The sequence below is a fragment of the Syzygium oleosum genome, unplaced genomic scaffold (genome assembly GCF_021117445.2).
Source record: "Syzygium oleosum isolate NSW1041296 unplaced genomic scaffold, Sole_v2.1 Sole_v2.01, whole genome shotgun sequence".
NCBI lineage: Eukaryota > Viridiplantae > Streptophyta > Magnoliopsida > Myrtales > Myrtaceae > Syzygium > Syzygium oleosum.
In genome coordinates, this window is record NW_026607485.1 from 25857867 (window position 1) to 25876380 (window position 18514).

At 40.7% G+C, this 18514-nt stretch overlaps 2 protein-coding genes across 2 annotated transcripts; one reads left to right on the forward strand and one right to left on the reverse strand.

Moving 5' to 3' along the window:
- The first annotated feature begins 605 nt into the window (after positions 1 to 605).
- On the forward strand, positions 606 to 9481 carry LOC115676157 (sucrose synthase 2). The gene is made up of 15 exons (XM_030599042.2): positions 606 to 1022; positions 1378 to 1510; positions 2360 to 2511; positions 2625 to 2817; positions 3037 to 3155; positions 3262 to 3478; positions 3673 to 3768; positions 3847 to 4020; positions 4712 to 4828; positions 4925 to 5091; positions 6571 to 6795; positions 7262 to 7583; positions 7692 to 7936; positions 8088 to 8226; positions 9101 to 9481. The coding sequence occupies exons 1-15, from the start codon at positions 925 to 927 to the stop codon at positions 9137 to 9139; spliced, it is 2436 nt and encodes an 811-aa protein (XP_030454902.1). The 5' UTR covers positions 606 to 924; the 3' UTR covers positions 9140 to 9481.
- A 1137-nt stretch (positions 9482 to 10618) lies between these two features.
- Positions 10619 to 13737, reverse strand: LOC115676158 (endoglucanase 17). The gene is made up of 8 exons (XM_030599043.2): positions 13378 to 13737; positions 13011 to 13217; positions 12568 to 12768; positions 12320 to 12412; positions 11982 to 12143; positions 11754 to 11859; positions 11494 to 11657; positions 10619 to 11323 (listed from the first exon to the last, which is right to left on the reverse strand). The coding sequence occupies exons 1-8, from the start codon at positions 13633 to 13635 to the stop codon at positions 10991 to 10993; spliced, it is 1524 nt and encodes a 507-aa protein (XP_030454903.2). The 5' UTR covers positions 13636 to 13737; the 3' UTR covers positions 10619 to 10990.
- Positions 13738 to 18514: the final 4777 nt, after the last annotated feature.

Here is an 18514-nt window from a genome sequence, read left to right on the forward strand (position 1 = left end):
TCGAAAAGAAAAAAAAGAAAAAAGTAAAGAAGGAAAAGAGGAGAAGAAAAAGAGAGAAAGATAGAAAATTAATCATAGAATTCGAAAAAAGTTATTAAAAATTATTTACGTCAACGCTAGATGTGCCATATAAGACGGTCAGTATTCGCGTTAGCGATTTCCTATTAAAATTGACCGAATGAATTCAATTAGTAAAACATGAAAATGTTTATGACTTAATTAATATAATTAAAAATGTTTATGAATAAATTGATAAAATCGCAATGCGTTTAGCGGATAATTTTTTCTGTTATTTTTAGAAGATATTGAAAAATCTGTGTAAATTTACATGTGGGACGGTATTGTCTCAATCATTGAGGTTTGTATGATTAATAATTGCGGAATCTTTTCTAATTTTCATTTTGTGTCATGTCAAGCTTTTCCGAGGAAATACGAAAAGGAGAAACCGGAAGCGCCAACCGCCAAGTGTCCCCTGTTTTCTCGTTCTCTCTATCTCTTTCCTCTTTGCTGGTTTCTCTGTTCCCATCAATCACGCCTCTCTCTCTCTCTCTCGCCGCCCCACTTTACAGGGCGTGAGCATTGCACTAGGACGGTGACGGTGGTGGTGGTGGTGGCGCCTCATCTTTTGTCCACTTGCTTCGTGCTCCAAAGCAGACGTCGCCATTAGCAGTTCCCCGAGTCCAACCCCGCCGCTATTTATTCCCTCGTCCTCTCTCGTCGCTCGACGCTTTGCCCAATTCACGCTCCCACACCAAGCACTTCGCTTCCGAAACCCAGATACGTAACGTATATATACACACACCTCTATCCGGTTGTTAGCAAAAGCTCGATTCATCGTTGCGCTTCGCTTGGCGAATTCTTGGGTTCCTGCTCTGTTCTTTGATCAGTTTGAGGAGGAGGGTTCGAAGGTGACTGTGTTCTCTCATGGCGGCTCCGAAACTGGGTCGAATTCCGAGCATCAGAGAGCGGGTTGAGGACACTCTCTCCGGTCACAGGAACGAACTCGTCTCGCTCCTCTCCAGGTTTTTCCTTCTTCTTTTTTTTTGTTTGTTTTTCTTTTTGTTGGTTTCCTCTCGCTCGAAGCTTGTTTCGCCGTGAACTGGGTTGTGTTTGGTTACGGTGAAATTACGACACCAGAGGGGAGGAAACTAGGTGAAGTGGAAACCCTTTTGACTTTTGAGTTTGATTCGAGTTTTTCGTTCTTGTGCTCCTCTGTTTCCTTGGGACCAAGACAGAGCGAGAGCGCCGATGCAGTCCTGTTGGAAAATCAGAGCTTCGCTTCGTTTCTCGGAGAGAGACTTTCTCGGCTTATTTTGAGAACGATGGTCGAATTTTTTTGACGATTGATTGAGTTTGTATCGTATTTTGTTCGCGAAGGTATGTGGCTCAGGGGAAGGGGATTCTGCAGCCGCATCATTTGCTGGACGAGCTCGAGAACATCATCCGCGAGGATGAAGGGAAAAACTCTCTTAGCGATGGCCCCTTCAGTGAGGTCTTGAAATCCGCACAGGTATATCAATACTCTCCACAGTTTATTTCGGTGAAGATTATAATTGTTTTGCTGACCAGAAAACGATTGAAAATGGTGTTCATGTTAAGCATTATATTTTAATTTCTCTGCTATTGAACATTGAACTTACAAATTTTGGAGTGTATTTCTGTTTTATAAATTTGATTTTTTCCGATTCTTGAGTAAGAATAACTTGAAGCTGAGTTTTGGCTTTCTAAGAGATCTGTCTGATTGTTGATTGACAGGCATTGTGCTTCACCACGGTTATTTGATAAGTCTTGAGAGGCTATATAAGGAGGACCTTGTAACTAACCATCAACCTGTATGATTTGAAAACCATGTTAGGTATTGCGACTGCAGAGCCGATCTAAATGTGAACCATCAGAAATGGAAAAAGCATCTTGAATTTTTGTCTCGTTGAACCTTTTCTCAATGGTAACTAAAATAAGGATCTTACTACAAAAGACATTGAATTTCTTTCTTATTTGGTTCTCATTACAGAAGATGGTTTAAAACTGTCATGATGTGCCTGCTTCTCTCCTTTTAGGTGGTGTTTGAAGTATGCTAAAACCTTTTTAAGTGTGTTTTCCTTTTTTCACATTAAGTCTTTTGCTACGAGAGCTCATTTCTGATGAATATGTCAAGACTGAGTATTGTCGCTCTTCCTCCTGGTTAGTAGTGGATGAACCAACCGAAGACCACACCTAGAAATAGTTGTTTTCATACCTCTTGAGACCTGAAATCTTTATTGTTTTGCCCTTTGCGACTCTTTTTTATTGTAATGATTACTTTTGCTTTTGTTTTCTCCATTACGTTCTTAATGTGTGATATATGTGATACTGATGATAGGAAGCCATAGTTTTACCTCCTTTCGTGGCTATAGCAGTTCGTCCAAGGCCTGGTGTATGGGAATATATCCGCGTTAATGTCTACGAACTGAGTGTAGAGCAACTGACTGTTTCAGAGTATCTCAGGTTCAAGGAAGAACTTGTGGATGGCAAGTAAGCATCTCGTATTTTCTTTGTAAAAATAGACACATACAACTGAGCTCTTTCTTAGGTGATTGAATGATGAATCAAATATTTTAAACTTATTTCTTCCTCATATTTGATAGGTCTGAAGACAGTTTTGTTCTTGAGCTTGATTTTGAGCCATTCAATGCAAGTTTTCCCCGCCCAAATCGGTCCTCATCCATTGGAAATGGTGTTCAATTTCTCAATCGTCATCTCTCGTCGATTATGTTTCGCAACAAAGACTGTTTGGAGCCATTACTTGATTTTCTTCGAGCACACAAATATAAAGGACATGTAAGTCCACAAGAGATAACTTTGTTGGAATGTAATTATCTGCTGTTGTGATAATATTACTAATCAGTATTTAGCACTACTACCGGTATTGAGTCAGATTGGAGATGTACAATTGCAGTCCTCGTCCATTCCTTTTCTTCGCCCAATTGGAGTCTTAATACTTTGTCTTGCTATATGTTTTTGGCACAGTGATCCACTTTGACTATGCTTTCTGTGCAGACACTGATGCTGAATGATAGACTACAGAGCATCTCAAGGCTTCAGTCTGCTTTGGCTAAAGCAGAAGATTATCTTTCTAAACTGTCACCTGATACACCATACTCTGAAACTGAATATGTGTACACTCCTTGACATGATTCTCTTATGAATATAAACAAACTTGGCAGAAATACTTTTGAAGTCTAATGCTATGTATCTTGCCTTCTCTGCTCTAAATTTATGCAGGTTACAAGGTATGGGATTTGAGAGAGGGTGGGGTGATACTGCAGCGAGGGTACTAGAAATGATGCATCTCCTATTGGATATACTCCAGGCTCCTGATCCCTCTACTCTAGAAACATTTCTTGGGAGGATACCTATGGTGTTTAACGTTGTCATTTTGTCTCCCCATGGATACTTTGGGCAAGCAAATGTGTTGGGTTTACCTGACACCGGTGGGCAGGTGATTGTTTGTTCATTTTGGTAAATAGGGCTTGTAGATTATTTCAGTCACAAGTGCAAGAGTGCTTAGCGATCTTGTAAATTCCTCTGCATTCGCTAATGTATGTATGACTAAAGACAAATCAGTATTTTCTTTAATTGTTACAAGGAGCATTCTTCTTTAAAGTTATTTAGTTAGTCGTCTTGAATTTGTAGGTTGTTTACATACTGGATCAAGTCCGTGCCTTGGAGAGTGAAATGTTACTGAGGATACAGAAGCAGGGGCTGGATATTGCTCCCAAAATCCTTATTGTAAGTTTCTGTATATGTATCTTATAAATTGAGTGGTTCATCCTTTGTTCTTTACAGATGTTTTTCTGTCTTTACCAGGTTACTAGGCTAATACCTGATTCAAAGGGAACTTCCTGTAATCAGCGGCTTGAAAGAGTTAGTGGAACAGAACATAGTTATATCTTGCGAGTTCCTTTCAGATCTGAGCAAGGAATTCTGCGTAAATGGATCTCTCGGTTTGATGTGTGGCCTTATCTGGAGACGTTTGCCATGGTAAATTTTACAGGATTGCTTGAGTACTTCCTCATGTTCTTACTAATGTTTCCAGACATATATTTTAATACCAGAGATACCCTGACAGAACTTTTATTTCCTTTGATTTCTGGTTTACACTTTGTTATATTCTTATTGTTCTTGAGTCGTGAGTATTGATGCTTTCTTTCTCAACCACTAGCAACTAGCTTTCTCTCAGTTTCTCCCTTCCATCACCTGGCTGTGCATTTTGACGATCTTTCCATTGCAAGACTTGGCATCTCTATACATTCGGCTGATTGTTGGCTGACTGGTAGTTCATTCAGATAACATGGAATAATTTCAATTGCAGAGCTGCCAAGTAAATCCTGCATTATTGGATCTCTTTAATTATTGCGGAACTGTGTACTGCATGAATATTATACCACCAATTGTATTCCATGCTTATTTGGTTGACTATTTGTATATTTAGTCACTGACTCACTGCTATGGTCATCACTGGTGCCGTTTCTCATCCTTCCATAATTTTGTAATCCCTCAACTATTATTAGATGGTCATACTCTTAGTTATTCATGTGATACAACAAAATGCAATTGGGTGTCCCTCGGTGGCACCATTTATGATTTTCTGAATCTGAGATAATGAATTGGTTTGATTAGAAATGGAAGATTTCTCAACGGCCCCTGTTAATGTTTGTTTGATTTTGAACAGGATGCAGCACATGAAATTACAGCCGAGTTACAAGCATTTCCTGATTTTATAATTGGGAACTATAGTGATGGTAATCTTGTTGCTTCGTTATTGGCTTATAAAATGGGAGTCACGCAGGTTAGCAGTTTTTCCATTTCCTTATTTATTTTAGCAACTTCTGCCGTCACACTAGTCTCTTCAAATAATAATTGTTAACACATTTCATGTATGCAGTGCACCATAGCACATGCTCTGGAGAAGACAAAATATCCGGACTCTGACATATACTGGAAAAAGTTTGATGAGAAGTACCACTTTTCATGTCAATTTACTGCTGACTTACTAGCCATGAATAATGCGGACTTTATCATCACTAGCACATACCAAGAAATTGCAGGAACGTAAGTTTTCCTTTTCCTGAATACAAGAATTGTTCGTTGTAGATTGGTTACATTACTTACATATCTTGTGAGATTTCCCCGGTTAGTAGGCCAGTCGAGGTGCGCAAAAGCTAGCCTAGATACCACTTGAATGCCAAAAAAAAATAAAAATAAAAAGGTTGGATGTGATCGTGAATGTAGTATGTCGCTCACCACATAGTTATCTGACATTTGATAAGTACGGATAAGTTGCTTCTGAATGTGATCAATTTGCATGGCCACTAATGTGCATGCTGATTAAAGCTGAAAAAGACCTATAACATAGAACTTTTAGAAAATTGATGTGATTGAAGTTGAAAATGTTAATCCTACAGATACTTGTGTGATCTTAAGATTAAGCAACCTGAAATTCTGAAAATCCAATTCATTATCAACTGAAAGTGCTTCATAAGTTGATCTTCTTAAAATGAAGAGAAATTGTTGACCAAATTATATTAAATTATCCAATCAAGGGAAAAAGCAACAACAATTAGATAAGGAGAAAACAACTTTCCTTCTTGTTTCTTCCTTGTAAGCCAGTTCCTTATCTTAATGGATAGTTGAGGTAGATATGTCCTTTTCTAGTCATTGAGGCCCTTGTTCATCATCTCCTTTCATTGTCTAATCTATGCACCTTTGGATTTTTGAAGTAGAAAGTTTTCCTGAGCGACAGGAATAGGATTATCGGAGATTATCAATGTTGGACATGCAAATTCCAGATTGAGGCATCCTAGTTTCATTTATATATGAGGCAGCAGGATGAATCCTGTTAGAAGCAATCTATTTTAATTGGCGATTGAACATATTTAGTTAGAGTTTCAATTTGTTTTAGAAAATGCATCCAAATTTAGCTGAGCATATAAAGCTTTCTATTCTTTCTTGGAGAAATGGAACCCCTTAAATATATCTCCCAAGTGCTAACTGGCGAGAATATTGTCATTCGGGGTCATATAAAGTTCTCATTCTATGGTAGTGAAAGAATGGAATCTCCACAATAATATTTTATATGGTTCATAAGTCCTTCAATATGTGGACATCGAGTTTCTGCAAAAGTTTTGTCAGCTTTCAACTATTGTTACAATAAATGTATGATTTAAGCAGCTGACAACAGTGTCACGGGTCAGGCTGCATGGAAATGTCTTTGACAGTGAACTGATTCAAGCATACAACAGAGAAATGTGTAACTTTTTTTTGGGAATTATGAGCAGAATTTCACCTAAAAAGTGGTTTTGACTTATAGAATGTGCAGTGGTTTTCATTCTCAGTTACATGTTGGATTATATTTTTCCTAGGTGGTTATAGTGATTGTGCAAAACTTTACATAGTTCTGTATCCTGGGGGAACTATTGTGCATTTGGGAATTGGAATTGTTAAATTACATTTGGACACTAATTATGGATTTCCTAGATTTTTGTTTTCTCACTCTCTGCATTATTTCTAATAACTTTGCTCTTCCCTCAGGAAGAATACTGTTGGCCAGTATGAGAGCCACACTGCTTTCACTCTTCCAGGGCAGTACAGAGTTGTTCATGGAATTGATGTTTTTGATCCGAAGTTCAACATTGTCTCTCCTGGGGCAGATATGTGCATCTATTTCCCCTACTTTGAAAAGCAGAAGAGACTCACAGCTTTGCATGGATCAATAGAAAAGCTGTTATTTGATCCTGAACAAAATGATGAGCACATGTGAGTCTTATTCATGTTCTTAATTTGTCTTTTAACCGGAAGCCTCTTGCCCTCATTACGCAGTCAAGATAATTGCTGTCGCATTAGAAATGCTATAACTCAATGACATGTGTGATTGTTCATTTGAGAAAATATGTGCTTTTTTGTCATAGTGAGCTATGTTTTTCTAGGATTATATCTGTATTTTCAAAATAAAGTTGAGTAACCAGAGTAGAAAAGCCCAGTTCCATGCCTCGAAATTAAGAGTCGATGTATCATTTGTAATCTCATTAGGTTCTGCACTTTCTCTTGTTAATATCTTCACCATGATTATTGGGAGGAGAGATATTGTTCTTACTATATAAATGCAAGCTCGCTTTTTATGGTAACAGAAAAATGGTTGTTAGTAAAAAAATATTCTATCACCTTTATTGGCAAAAGAAATATAATAGGTTGCTAATTACATTACTTGATTGAATTGCTGCAGAGGATCATTGTCTGATCGGTCCAAGCCCATGATCTTTTCCATGGCAAGGCTGGACAAAGTGAAGAATATGACAGGGCTGGTTGAATGCTATGCTAAGAATTCAAAATTGAGGGAACTAGCAAATCTTGTACTGGTGGCTGGTTACATTGATGTGAAGAAGTCCAAGGACAGAGAAGAGATAGGAGAAATCGAAAAGATGCACGAACTGATGAAGAAATACAATTTGGATGGTCAATTTCGTTGGATAGCGGCCCAAACAAATCGGGCACGTAATGGAGAGCTTTACCGCTATATAGCAGACACAAAAGGTGTTTTTGTTCAGGTGGTTTCTGAACTTGCACTTTGTGCGACAAACATTTAATCTCATGGATTATATTGATGCTTCATCTAGACCAACCTTTTCGCTTCTAACTCTTCTTCCTGTTTGTAGCCGGCTTTTTATGAAGCTTTTGGGCTTACGGTCGTTGAGGCTATGACATGTGGCCTTCCAACATTTGCCACTTGTCATGGTGGTCCAGCAGAGATAATTGAACACGGTGTATCAGGATTTCATATTGATCCATATCATCCTGACCAGGCTGCCACATTACTGACAGATTTCTTTGAGCAATGTAAAGAGGACCCCAGTCACTGGAATAAAATCTCTGATGCTGGGCTTCAGAGGATCTATGAAAGGTTAGGAGACTAGTAGCTTCTGATATATGTGGTATCCGAATCACGAATCATTCTGGGATGTGTCAAATTTTAGTGGACACATACTTGCTGAAGTAATTGTTTTGGACATGCATTCTCTGATTCTTAATGACGTGAAATTTTTACACTGTAGGTACACCTGGAAGATTTATTCAGAGAGGCTGATGACACTGGCGGGGGTTTATGGCTTCTGGAAGTATGTTTCAAAGCTCGAGAGGCGTGAGACCCGGCGATATCTTGAGATGTTCTACATTCTTAAATTCCGGGAATTGGTAAGTTTCTGGAAGACAATTCTTGTCATACTGGATATATTTGTCACTATTTTAACTTAGCGCCGTACTCATTTTTCAATCTTTCAATGTAAATGAGGGTCCTGAGCTGATCTGCGTATATCTTGAGTAACAACGCTTTATATGGCAATGCCAAAATGCAATGAGGCAGTAGATGATATAATGTTTGGCCAAGAAAAAGGTAAAAATTTATATTTGGCCCCTGGCTGTAGGTTTGGGAAACTGAGATAGCATATTTATCATATATTGAAACTCTCTTCATCCCACCTTGCTTTGTTAAAACTAATCTAGGAACATTTAATCTTACTTCCACCAACAATTTGACAATGGATTGTTTTTGTATCTATTGGTTTAACATCAGTCAGAAATGATCCTGTCCGAGTATTTTGTCTACAGCCTGTTGCGAATCTTGCGATTTAGTTGTTTCTTTGCAAGATTCAACAGTTTTGCCGGATAATTTTGTTCAGATGTCAGGCTTTGATCAGATAAAATTTCTACGAGGGCTTTACTAATTCCCTTTAATTACAATTACTGTCGATAATGTGAAGATTTGATAGAAATTAGCCTCAATATAACATAGCAACTATATTTTGTACTAGATATGCTAAGGTGGAAAATGGAAACAACACTAATGACAAAATGTTTTGGTTTTCAATAGGCAAATTGTTATTTCTTCTCGCTGTAAGCTGAACATAATCAAATTTTCAATAAGGCTAAGACGTCTCTACCTCAATTGCTGTGTATCAGTTTCTTAATACCTGAATGCAAGTATGTAGGCTAATCTCGCTACTCTTCTTCACTGATCGGGGAAGAAAGCTCGACTGTGTCCAAATGCTTTATGCTTGCTTTGTTTCAGGTGAAAACTGTTCCCTTGGCAACTGATGAACCCCATTAATCTGGCGGCATCGACGAAGTATGAAAGCTCGAGAGGGTTGTCACACGGGGGCAACCACTTTGTAAATATTGCTGTCTTTCACTCCGATGCAGAAGCATGAGCATGCTGTATTGAATAATCTGGGGGCAGAGTTCACGCCCTTCATATGATGGTATCAGTAAAATAATTCTGCAGCGAGGTTGTCACTGCGGTCTCGAGCGAAGAACGGTTTTCCCAAAGGATGCTGCAGTTATAGTTGTCTTGAGACAGTAATGTATATGCATCACGAGTTCCGATCCTAAGATGCTGAATTGCTGATATCTGTAACGAGGTTGAATGTGAAATAACCTATGCATTATCAAACTTCATACCCTCCAATGAAACGCTCGATCACCCACCCAGGTGTGTGCGCGCGACTTGCTTTTGCATGCTGTGCTCTAACTTGTGTATGCTTAATTTGGAGAAGTGCATCCTCAAACTTTGCGCGCGAAACGTAACCGAGTCCCAAATTCGACTATACCCTTCAAGTCCTTTTGACAAACAATTCCTAAATTATAAAACTTGATTATACTCTTTAACAAATGTTTAATATTGAAACGAATTAATTGAAGTTTAGGAGTTAATCTGCCCATCATTTGTGAGTCCGAGTCAATGGGGGAATGTCTCTCTCCGGGCACTCGATCTTATTCTGCTGGGCCATGTGCGTGATCTCGAACGGGCGACTCTCTCTGCTTTTTAATTAAGCCCTGACGCTCTGCTGTTGCACCCCTGCAAAAACACGCCAGGCTTTTTGACTACTCAATATGGCATCGGAAGACGACTGGTCACGTGTTCAGCTCTCCCTCTCTCTTCCCCCCTCTTCACTTTTCAACGGTCAATCGCTCGTTAGACTAAAACACAGCAACTTGGTACCTTAGTTTACGTTTTCCCAGGAACAACAACATTATCCCCTTGTCCCCTTAAATTTATCAGCTTACCTTGGATGCCCCCAAGCCTGAGTTTCTCTCCTCTCCTCCTTCCGCTTTGCTAGTTCCTTTAACATTGGAAATGTTTTGTTTTACCACAAAGGAATTTCACTCCCCGGTTCAAATGTCAAGAGAAAATCCTCAATCGACATGAGTTACCATTCAATGGATACATTCTAGTAGTAGTTTGGAGTCTATATTCAATCCAAAACCGAACTCCAAGTGAGCGAGCAAGCAATCTGCACCTGACGTTAAGAAAGTATCTCTCCATTTCACGTATTCAATTTTTACTCCCCGAGTGCTCCTAATAAAACTTGAACTTACAATTGTGAGTTTCGCTAGTTTTCCAAAGAATTGTCAATTGGCGCTTCATTTTCGCGTAGTGCTACTTGTCAGAGATATCTTACTGGGTCATATCCGTTTGTCTGGGAAAAGTGTAATGTGTTGAGAGAGAGAGAGAGAGAGTGAGAGAGAGAGAGAGAGAGCCGAGGTGTGCCATGTGCTGTGTTGAGGCACTAGAGGACAGGATTGCAAGTTCCAAAAAACACCAAGAGTAACAAACCCTCCAAAAAACAGAGCAGTTACATCATTTCAAGAACCAAGTTGTGTGCCATTAAACAAGACAGTCGCGACGACCCTTTTTTCCTTGCAGAAGCGCCGTTCCTGGCACGAAACTTGGACTCACACGACACGACACAGCACGTGAAAGATCTAAAACCACCTATCTACACCTTAGCCACTGGTGTGTTTCGAAGGCGCGAGGCTCGACTCTGACCCATTTTTTTTAGGCCATGTCTCTTCAGCCCCATTGCACCTTTTCAGGACCCTAATCTCGACTTCCATACTAAAATACAAGAAGAAAGGGAAAAGGAGAAGTTAAAAAAACGATGGTCCGGGCTAGATAAGCCTAGAGCTGCCCGAAAGAGTGGGCTAGATAAGCCAGCGCGCCAACCAGGGGCGCATTCATGTAGGTAGATGGCTCAGACTGCTCGTAATCGGACCGTTGATCCGGGAACCGGTCGTGCTGGTCTGGCCCGCCCACTATTGCGCCCACATGGATGTTCGGGTTGGGCGACTGCGAGTTCATGAAGTTGAAGCCCGAGGAGCACTGGATCTTTGCCGGGTGGGAGGCGACCGAAGGGAGGGACGATCCCCTGTGGTGGATCCTCTGCGGGTATCGCGGGCCGTACCCCACCATGTAGGACATTCTCAAGGGGTTGTCCCCAAGTAGATAGTCCACCTATAAATATAACACAGGATAAATATTAAGTCACATTAACTAATGAGTGTCGAAATCCACTTACTAAGACGGGAAGATCCGATTTCGAACGTGTCCATTACACGGTTCATGGTAAAGTTCCATGAATTGAAAACTACAAGAGAAATGTGAGGTCATTTATCTTTTTTTACCTGTTTCTTGGCGATGTTGCGGAGTCTGCTCGGAGTGATGGTGGTGCCTCCACAATTGACGAACATGTTCGCCGAGGTTAAGTACTTGGCGTAGGTCACGAGCAAGAAGGAGGTGGAGGTCACATACTGCATGTTGCCATCACTCATCTTGAACAGAAGGCCGCCTATACATGTGTTCACAAGTATCCAAAAATCATCATGACTAGCCGTTACAGATAAAAGACAAATTATGATTTTGATAGAGACAGAGAGTGGGTCACCTGGGGTGTATTGAGCAGAAGAAGCCCCCGGTATGACAGAGCAGATGAAGTTATCCGCGTGGCCCTTGTAGTCATGGAGAGACTGCACATTCTGCACCAAGAATGCCTGAAAAATCACACCAAAACAAGAAATTAGTCAAGGGACCAAAAACCACGTAATCGCCCCGCGAAACGCCGAGGGACGATGAAACCGGAAGCGAAAATAGTCCCGAGATGGGGGACACTCACCTTGGAGAGCAGAATTCTGGCGCCGGCGTGCTTGTTGTCCCAACCAAAGGTGTTGTCATATTCAGCAGCTCCAAGGGTCTGTCCATTCACTTGAATGTAGTCGAGAAAAGTTGGGTTCTTTGTGGCCTTATGCAGCCAAGCAGCGCCCCACAACAACTCATCCTGTCCCATTCGTTTTGCACACACCAACACTTAGTTATTTTGGGTGGAACATGTCAATCAATTGATCAGTAATTTGGCATTGCTTGTAGAACTCTATAAAAAAAAAATCTAATCTTTTTAATCGGGGTGCCAAATGGAGCAAAAATTCTTTCTTGGGGGAATGTGAAGAAATTCACCTGGTAACCAGAGAAAGAGCAATAGAAGGGGCACACAACATTCTTCAGCCCGTTGCTGTAAGATCCTCTGTACTTATCAGCAAACTGGAAAACCTGGTGGATTTGAAATATACCAGGGAATGATTAAAGAGGTAGTTATCCAACATGTTAATGATTAAAGAGGTAGTTATCCAACATGTTCATGCAAACACTTAAAACTTGTCCTTTTTTAAGATTTAAGATTGTGATTAATGGGATTTGTTACTTACACTGATGGCCCTCCTGACCAGGAGCCTAGAGTAAGTGGGGTCACTCCTCCTGAAGACCAAGGAGGCAGCAGCAAGAGCAGCAGCTGTTTCGCCGGCCACATCAGAGCCAGGGTTGTTCCTGTCTATCTTGTACACACTCCTCGGTGTGTCCATATCCTCTGGTCTCTCCCAACATGAGTGGTCCTTGTTAGCATCACCCACCTTAAAAAGAACAAACACGAGGCCGAAAAACCCAAAATCCATCAGCCCCTCTTATCTGTTTCTTTTTTGGGTCCTCTCCATCTAAAAAACCCAAGACTTGTTGAAAGCAGATGATGCAGAAACATAAAGAAATGCACTTTTTTTTCCACTCTTTCCATCCCCTAAAGCACATTCAACTTGTTCCACTCAAGTATCGCCCAAAAAAAAGAGTGCAGAAGAAAAGAAGAGAATGCCGGAAAGACCTGGACGTAGATGGTGTCTGGATGAGCAGTGGCTTTGAGGAGATAGTCAGTGGCCCACCGAATGGCATCCTTGGCATGCCCCAACTCTTCCTTCATCAACCCACCAAACTCAATGACACTCCATGAGAGCATTGTGGTGGTGAACGCCATTGGGAACCCAAATTTCACATTGTCCCCTGCATCATAGTACCCTCCCACCAAATCCACCTGCACATTTTTCCCCATCCACACACACCCGAAATGAGCAAAACCAACTTGGCATTTCCATCCTTGCTCACACAACAAGATGGGAAAGAGCAAAAAGTAAGAGAAACCGACACAGCAGCGACACAGCACCGAAGAAAGACGCGATCTTTAAAGGACATACATTGGCAGCAGACCCATCCGAGAGGCCAGAGTCTCTCCTCCAGGTGACCCTCTGGCTGCGAGGGAGCTTCCCAGATCTCTGCCCTTCAAAGAAGAGGATGGACTTGGTGAGAGCATCCCTGTAGTTGTGGCTGGCGAAGCGGGGATGGTGTTGGTGGCGGTGCTTCAACGGGTAATAAGCATTGCAGAGAAACAGAGAAGCAGAGAAGCAAGAAAGTAACAGGAGCAGAGTGAAAGAGTGAAGGAAGAAGAGAGCCATTGGAAGGAAAACAAAAAAATATAAAAGAAAGGAAAGGAAAGGAAATCAGAGAAGCCCCAAAACAACCAACCAACGACCAACCTGCAAGAGTGCACAGAGCAACCACCTTCACTATATATAAAGTGGGAAAGAAAAAGCTGCTTCAGCATAACTTCCTGCTTGGTTACAGAGCAAACAATAATTAAGGCCACATTCTCCAACAGGGGTCTTTGGTCTTGGTTAAATGGAACCTTTTCTAATTACCATATTAAAAAAGATTATCGGGGGTAAGTTCAGAATTTATTGCAGATGAAGCTGAAAGATGCCATTTTTAAATGATTTTCTTTTGTGGCCCAATGCCCTTCTGTATAGTTGGGAAAAAGTGTGTCTAGGGTTTGCCCTTTTGCCCAGAGAGAGTGACATTCCAAGGGAAATTAATTGCACAGCAGGAGCTATGCGGCTATCACATGGGAATTCATGTTTTTTTCATATCGATGTAATAATGTACAATATGAGAGGTCTAAACAAACAACAGTCCTTCGTACAAAGTAATGTGAGTTAGAGAAAACCAAATGCCACATTAGATTTTCTTTTATGAATTTTCGCATAGGATGCGCTTGTGTAAATATATTTTCTTTCATTATTGGTCTATCATGCCATTAGCAATATTGCAGGCACTTGTGCATCGGCTCGGGCATAAAGGTTTAAAACAATCAATCATACTAACGGCACCAAGAAAATTTTAGCCGACTAGGAATTAAAAAGCCCGATTCAAATTATCATTTACGGGGCATTGAGATTGACTGCTTTTCTCCTCTAGCCACACACGCTGTGGTTATCACTTGGGCATCTATAGACCGTATCAATTGCATGAACATTTACTAGAGCTTCCCTTTCTAGTGTCTTCCTTTACTTGCTCTCTCCTCGAAATGGTTCTCAAGTTCTCTTCAAAACCATTTCTCCAATTCATATTAAAGGTTCCGATTAGAGGGAGCAATTAAAAGGATAGGGAAACTCCAGTAATGTTTGTATAACTAATATATTACATTCTTCATGTCAGTCACTCCATACGATTGGGAAAGCTAATCTTATCACTTATGCAAATAGCAATAAAGTAGAAATTTCTTATGATTCCATTACCTCAAACTTTTCCATGGACAATGAGTTTCTCTTAGCCCGATTTATCGCCTAAAATTTTGCCAGGACCATCCTCTTTCAGGTCAAGAAAGAAGAGAAGTGCTCTCCACTTATCTCGGAACTTAATTGAAAGAAGCAAAGCGACTTAATAATGTGTAAAAAAAGAAGAAGCATGATGTGAAGTATTGGTTGTAGAGAAAGCTGTCAAATAAAGAAAAGAATAAAAGCAATACATTGCCATAAGCTCTTGACGTGAGGTGGTCGTTTGTCGTAGAAAGCTGGTCAACACAGAGATGGGCTCGATGCTGAGAAATCTCGCGGTGATCGAGGAAAGCTATGAACTTATTGGCTACGCACAGTCCATCCGTGGAAGTCCTTCTTGGAATGGAGCTCTTTTATCAATGTATATGTATAAAGAAACTTGATCGTTAGCCTTGCAAATCACAACTTTGCAACCGCATTGTAGAGGGGAAGGAATCAGGGTCTGCTCTTAGGGTTTTTGTTTTTGTTTTTGGATGGCAAGTTAAGTACATTTTCTAGACTAACTTCCTCCTACAAATTTATTTTAGTTGATGGGGATCGATCCTACATCCAATACATTTTGAATGACGAGCTTTGGTCACCTGAATAAGATGCCGCATAGATCACTTATTTGTGCGCAAGAGTCGGGATGATAACTTAAGTTTATTGTGAACATGATGCACTCGGAGCGGTGTGACCTTGGCAACAACTGTTGTCACAGTTTTCCCCATCCCCCATTTCGTTGATAGTCCTATGTCATCGTTGTCTCAAAAGCGATCCATGCAATAGTAGCCTTTTCTTGATATTTAGCTGAACAAAGCGGAAGCGATGGCTTGCAACTAGGGTTTGGTTTAATGTGTCTGTGTATTCTTATTGTAGGTGTTATTCCAAATAAAGCATCGGCTATAAGAATTTTTGGGGATTTTAGTCATATCATGTCCTATTCGACTTTACTTCGTGGCGATCAAATACAAGTACAATCAATCGACTATATAGTAATGCAGTACACCCTACCATGTTAATGAGGTCTGAGAGAAAAATCTCTAGAAAAGAAGGAAGAATATCCAAAAAGCTTAGTGCCCTCCACTGCACCTTAAAGAAAGCCCAACAAAGATAGGGTGAGTTAAGATGAAGGTTTCCCACTAATTTCTGTTTGATATTCCTCAAATCACTCCAACATAACTTTGAAACTTAGTACCCTTTAAGTATATTGAAACACCGTGAAATCTTCTCAATAATTAGCGATCGGTGCGATGCAAGAGAGCTCATGGCGAAAGTGCTCGGTTGGTCCTTATAAAGTGGAGCAAAGAGGACCCAAGTCATGTTGAAAAGGAGGGCCCAAGAGCATGAAAAGCAACGCCCAAGAAAGCATGTAGAAACTTGCATGATTGAAGGCACGGTAAAATAATACCATGCTTGAAACAAAGAGGGTTGCAATTTATATATATGTGAGGCGGAGAAGAAGATGGCTTTTTGGGCCAGAGCGAAGGTTGATGATGATGGCGATGGTGGCCGCTTTTTTGCTGTGAGGGAGAGGTGGGCTGATCTGATGCTCATATGGGCATGTGACATTTCTGATGTCGCAGCACATGCACGAGAGCATATACACATGTTCCTTCATTTTCTTCCTTCTCTTCCCCATCCTCTGTTATCCTGTTGCGGAGAGAGAGAGATTCATTCATCAAAATGGAGTGAAAAAAAGCTGACAGTTCTACCTGGCGATGCAAGAGAAGCCACATTCCATCACCCAATAATAGAGAGACAGATTCACATGATTTTGATCGAAATGAAGATACCACATGTTAGAGGGAAAACTTTAGTTGATTTATGTGTCTCTGAAGGTAATCAATTCATCATATCCATCCGGTGCGACGGGGGCTGTAACTTTAGTGCATGCCGTCTCTCAACCCCCCCTTGTTCGATTCGGGCTAGCTTTTGCTTGTGGTGTAAACTGATACCATCCACCTTTCTAATACTAATGGGAGAGTATGATCAACGTATATTCGAGTGACTGAAGAGTCAATGCATGACATTTCTAGTCCAGCACCACCAAACTAGGATTTTCCAGCTCAAGTTTGACTTAATGAAGTAGGCCCATGTACTTCAACTTGAGACAAGCGGAAATTATGGCTGAAATTAAGCTCAAGCTTCAAATCAAGTACACAGTGAGAGATGTTTCTTTTTAGTAAATATGATATACTAAGAAACCTTATTAAATTTTTTATCATTTAAGTGACGTGGCAATTACTTATCAGGCATGTCTAAAAAAAGCAACAATTTCAATTTCATAAGCCTCGCATGTTTCGATGCCCAACTAAAACTTGCCACGTCATTTGATAAAAAACAAGTCTTTAGTAGCATATCCTAGTAGAACTAGCATTTTCTATTTCCTCGGTGATTGTTAAATAGCTAGTTACGCAAAACTTCACAAGCAGTCAATATTTCGAAAACGAATTCTTTCTTTTGTATACTTAACAAGTGACTCCACAGCACCATCTTAAATCAATGTCGGCATTACTCACTTCATTGTCTTTAAGGACCGGCGAGACGATGCTCTCGGCGAGGATCAGCGAAGTTCGTAGTTCGCTGGTAGTTCTGCGGTATTGGTGTCTCAATCAGATTCATTACTAGGTTTCACCTTGTGCATGTGGGGGTGATAGAGGCAGGCTCAGCATTCATTTCACGATGTCCGAGGAAGCGTGCATACCCGTGATTTGCTTTCTTTCCTAAAAGAGGGAATCCTAGGCGAGCCTACTACTCTTTCTCTCTTTCTGCTACTCATCATTATTGAGATTGTATAGTTTCAATCGTAGTCCAAAATGGAGGCTCGACGCTGACACTGGCTTCAATAATCTCCTCTCTCACCGAGGCTCGAGCCGGTTCAGCTCAATGTTGCAAATGTAGATTTTTCCTTTCTTTTTCCATGTGAACAGTTGTTGACAAAAACAGTACACCTTGGACCGGGGGGGAAAGAAGGGAGCTTGAAAAGGCCAAGCACTTGCGGTGCACGAGTCATCAAATTTGAACGAGATCGTGGAGATCCACGAAGAAGCTTTGCTTGAGCCTGAGACGCGGGAGGAACGAAAGTGGAGGAAGACATATATTCAAAATTGTGAAAAGACGAATCGCAGAAAATGTTCTTTCTTTGGGACCGTGCCATGGCACGAGCAAGCCGGGTTTTTCCCGTGAGACCTTTGCTTGAACCCGCCCAATTTTCCTTCGGCCATGAGCCGATCGGATTGCCAAGACCCATGCATGCTTAGGGGGAGATATGTGTTCATTGGATATCCACGGGCAATTATAGAATGTGAAAGGAGATTCTTATTAGACATAGATATAGATTCGTGTGTGCACTCGATGACGATCACCCTTTTTATTTGCACACACTCCATTTGCCCCCACCTCTGTAGCTTATAACTATGGAAAGAACTGTGACTTTTTTAGGGAAATTACAGAAACCTCCATCACCTTTCCCATATATTTCGCCAGTTATATAATTTGATGAGTCAATTTTTCGAAAGGCGGCAACAATCGCTTGCATCACGATAAGTAACCTTAAACACTTACCAGATCATTTTGAGGGGAGATAGTAAATCGGATATCAAGATAAATCAAGGTCGATGGAGGATGTCCAAAATTGAGAGATGATGCACAATTTGAGAGATATTAAAGATGACGTGAAAAATATTTACATATCTTTCAATTGTCTCTAACAAGCACGCTTTATTCCTTGCACTAAAGA

Bases quoted from the DNA above. Each gene is read 5' to 3' on its own strand.
- LOC115676157 (XM_030599042.2), top strand. From the start codon at position 925: ATGGCGGCTCCGAAACTGGGTCGAATTCCGAGCATCAGAGAGCGGGTT. The intron at 2,512-2,624 runs GTAAGCATCTCG...CATATTTGATAG, and splicing joins GAAGAACTTGTGGATGGCAA to GTCTGAAGACAGTTTTGTTC. The intron at 7,937-8,087 runs GTTAGGAGACTA...TTTACACTGTAG, and splicing joins CTTCAGAGGATCTATGAAAG to GTACACCTGGAAGATTTATT.
- LOC115676158 (XM_030599043.2), bottom strand. From the start codon at position 13,635: ATGGCTCTCTTCTTCCTTCACTCTTTCACTCTGCTCCTGTTACTTTCT. The intron at 13,218-13,377 runs GTATGTCCTTTA...AAAAATGTGCAG, and splicing joins CGGATGGGTCTGCTGCCAAT to GTGGATTTGGTGGGAGGGTA. The intron at 11,324-11,493 runs GTAAAAAAAGAT...TTATATTTATAG, and splicing joins GCAACATCGCCAAGAAACAG to GTGGACTATCTACTTGGGGA.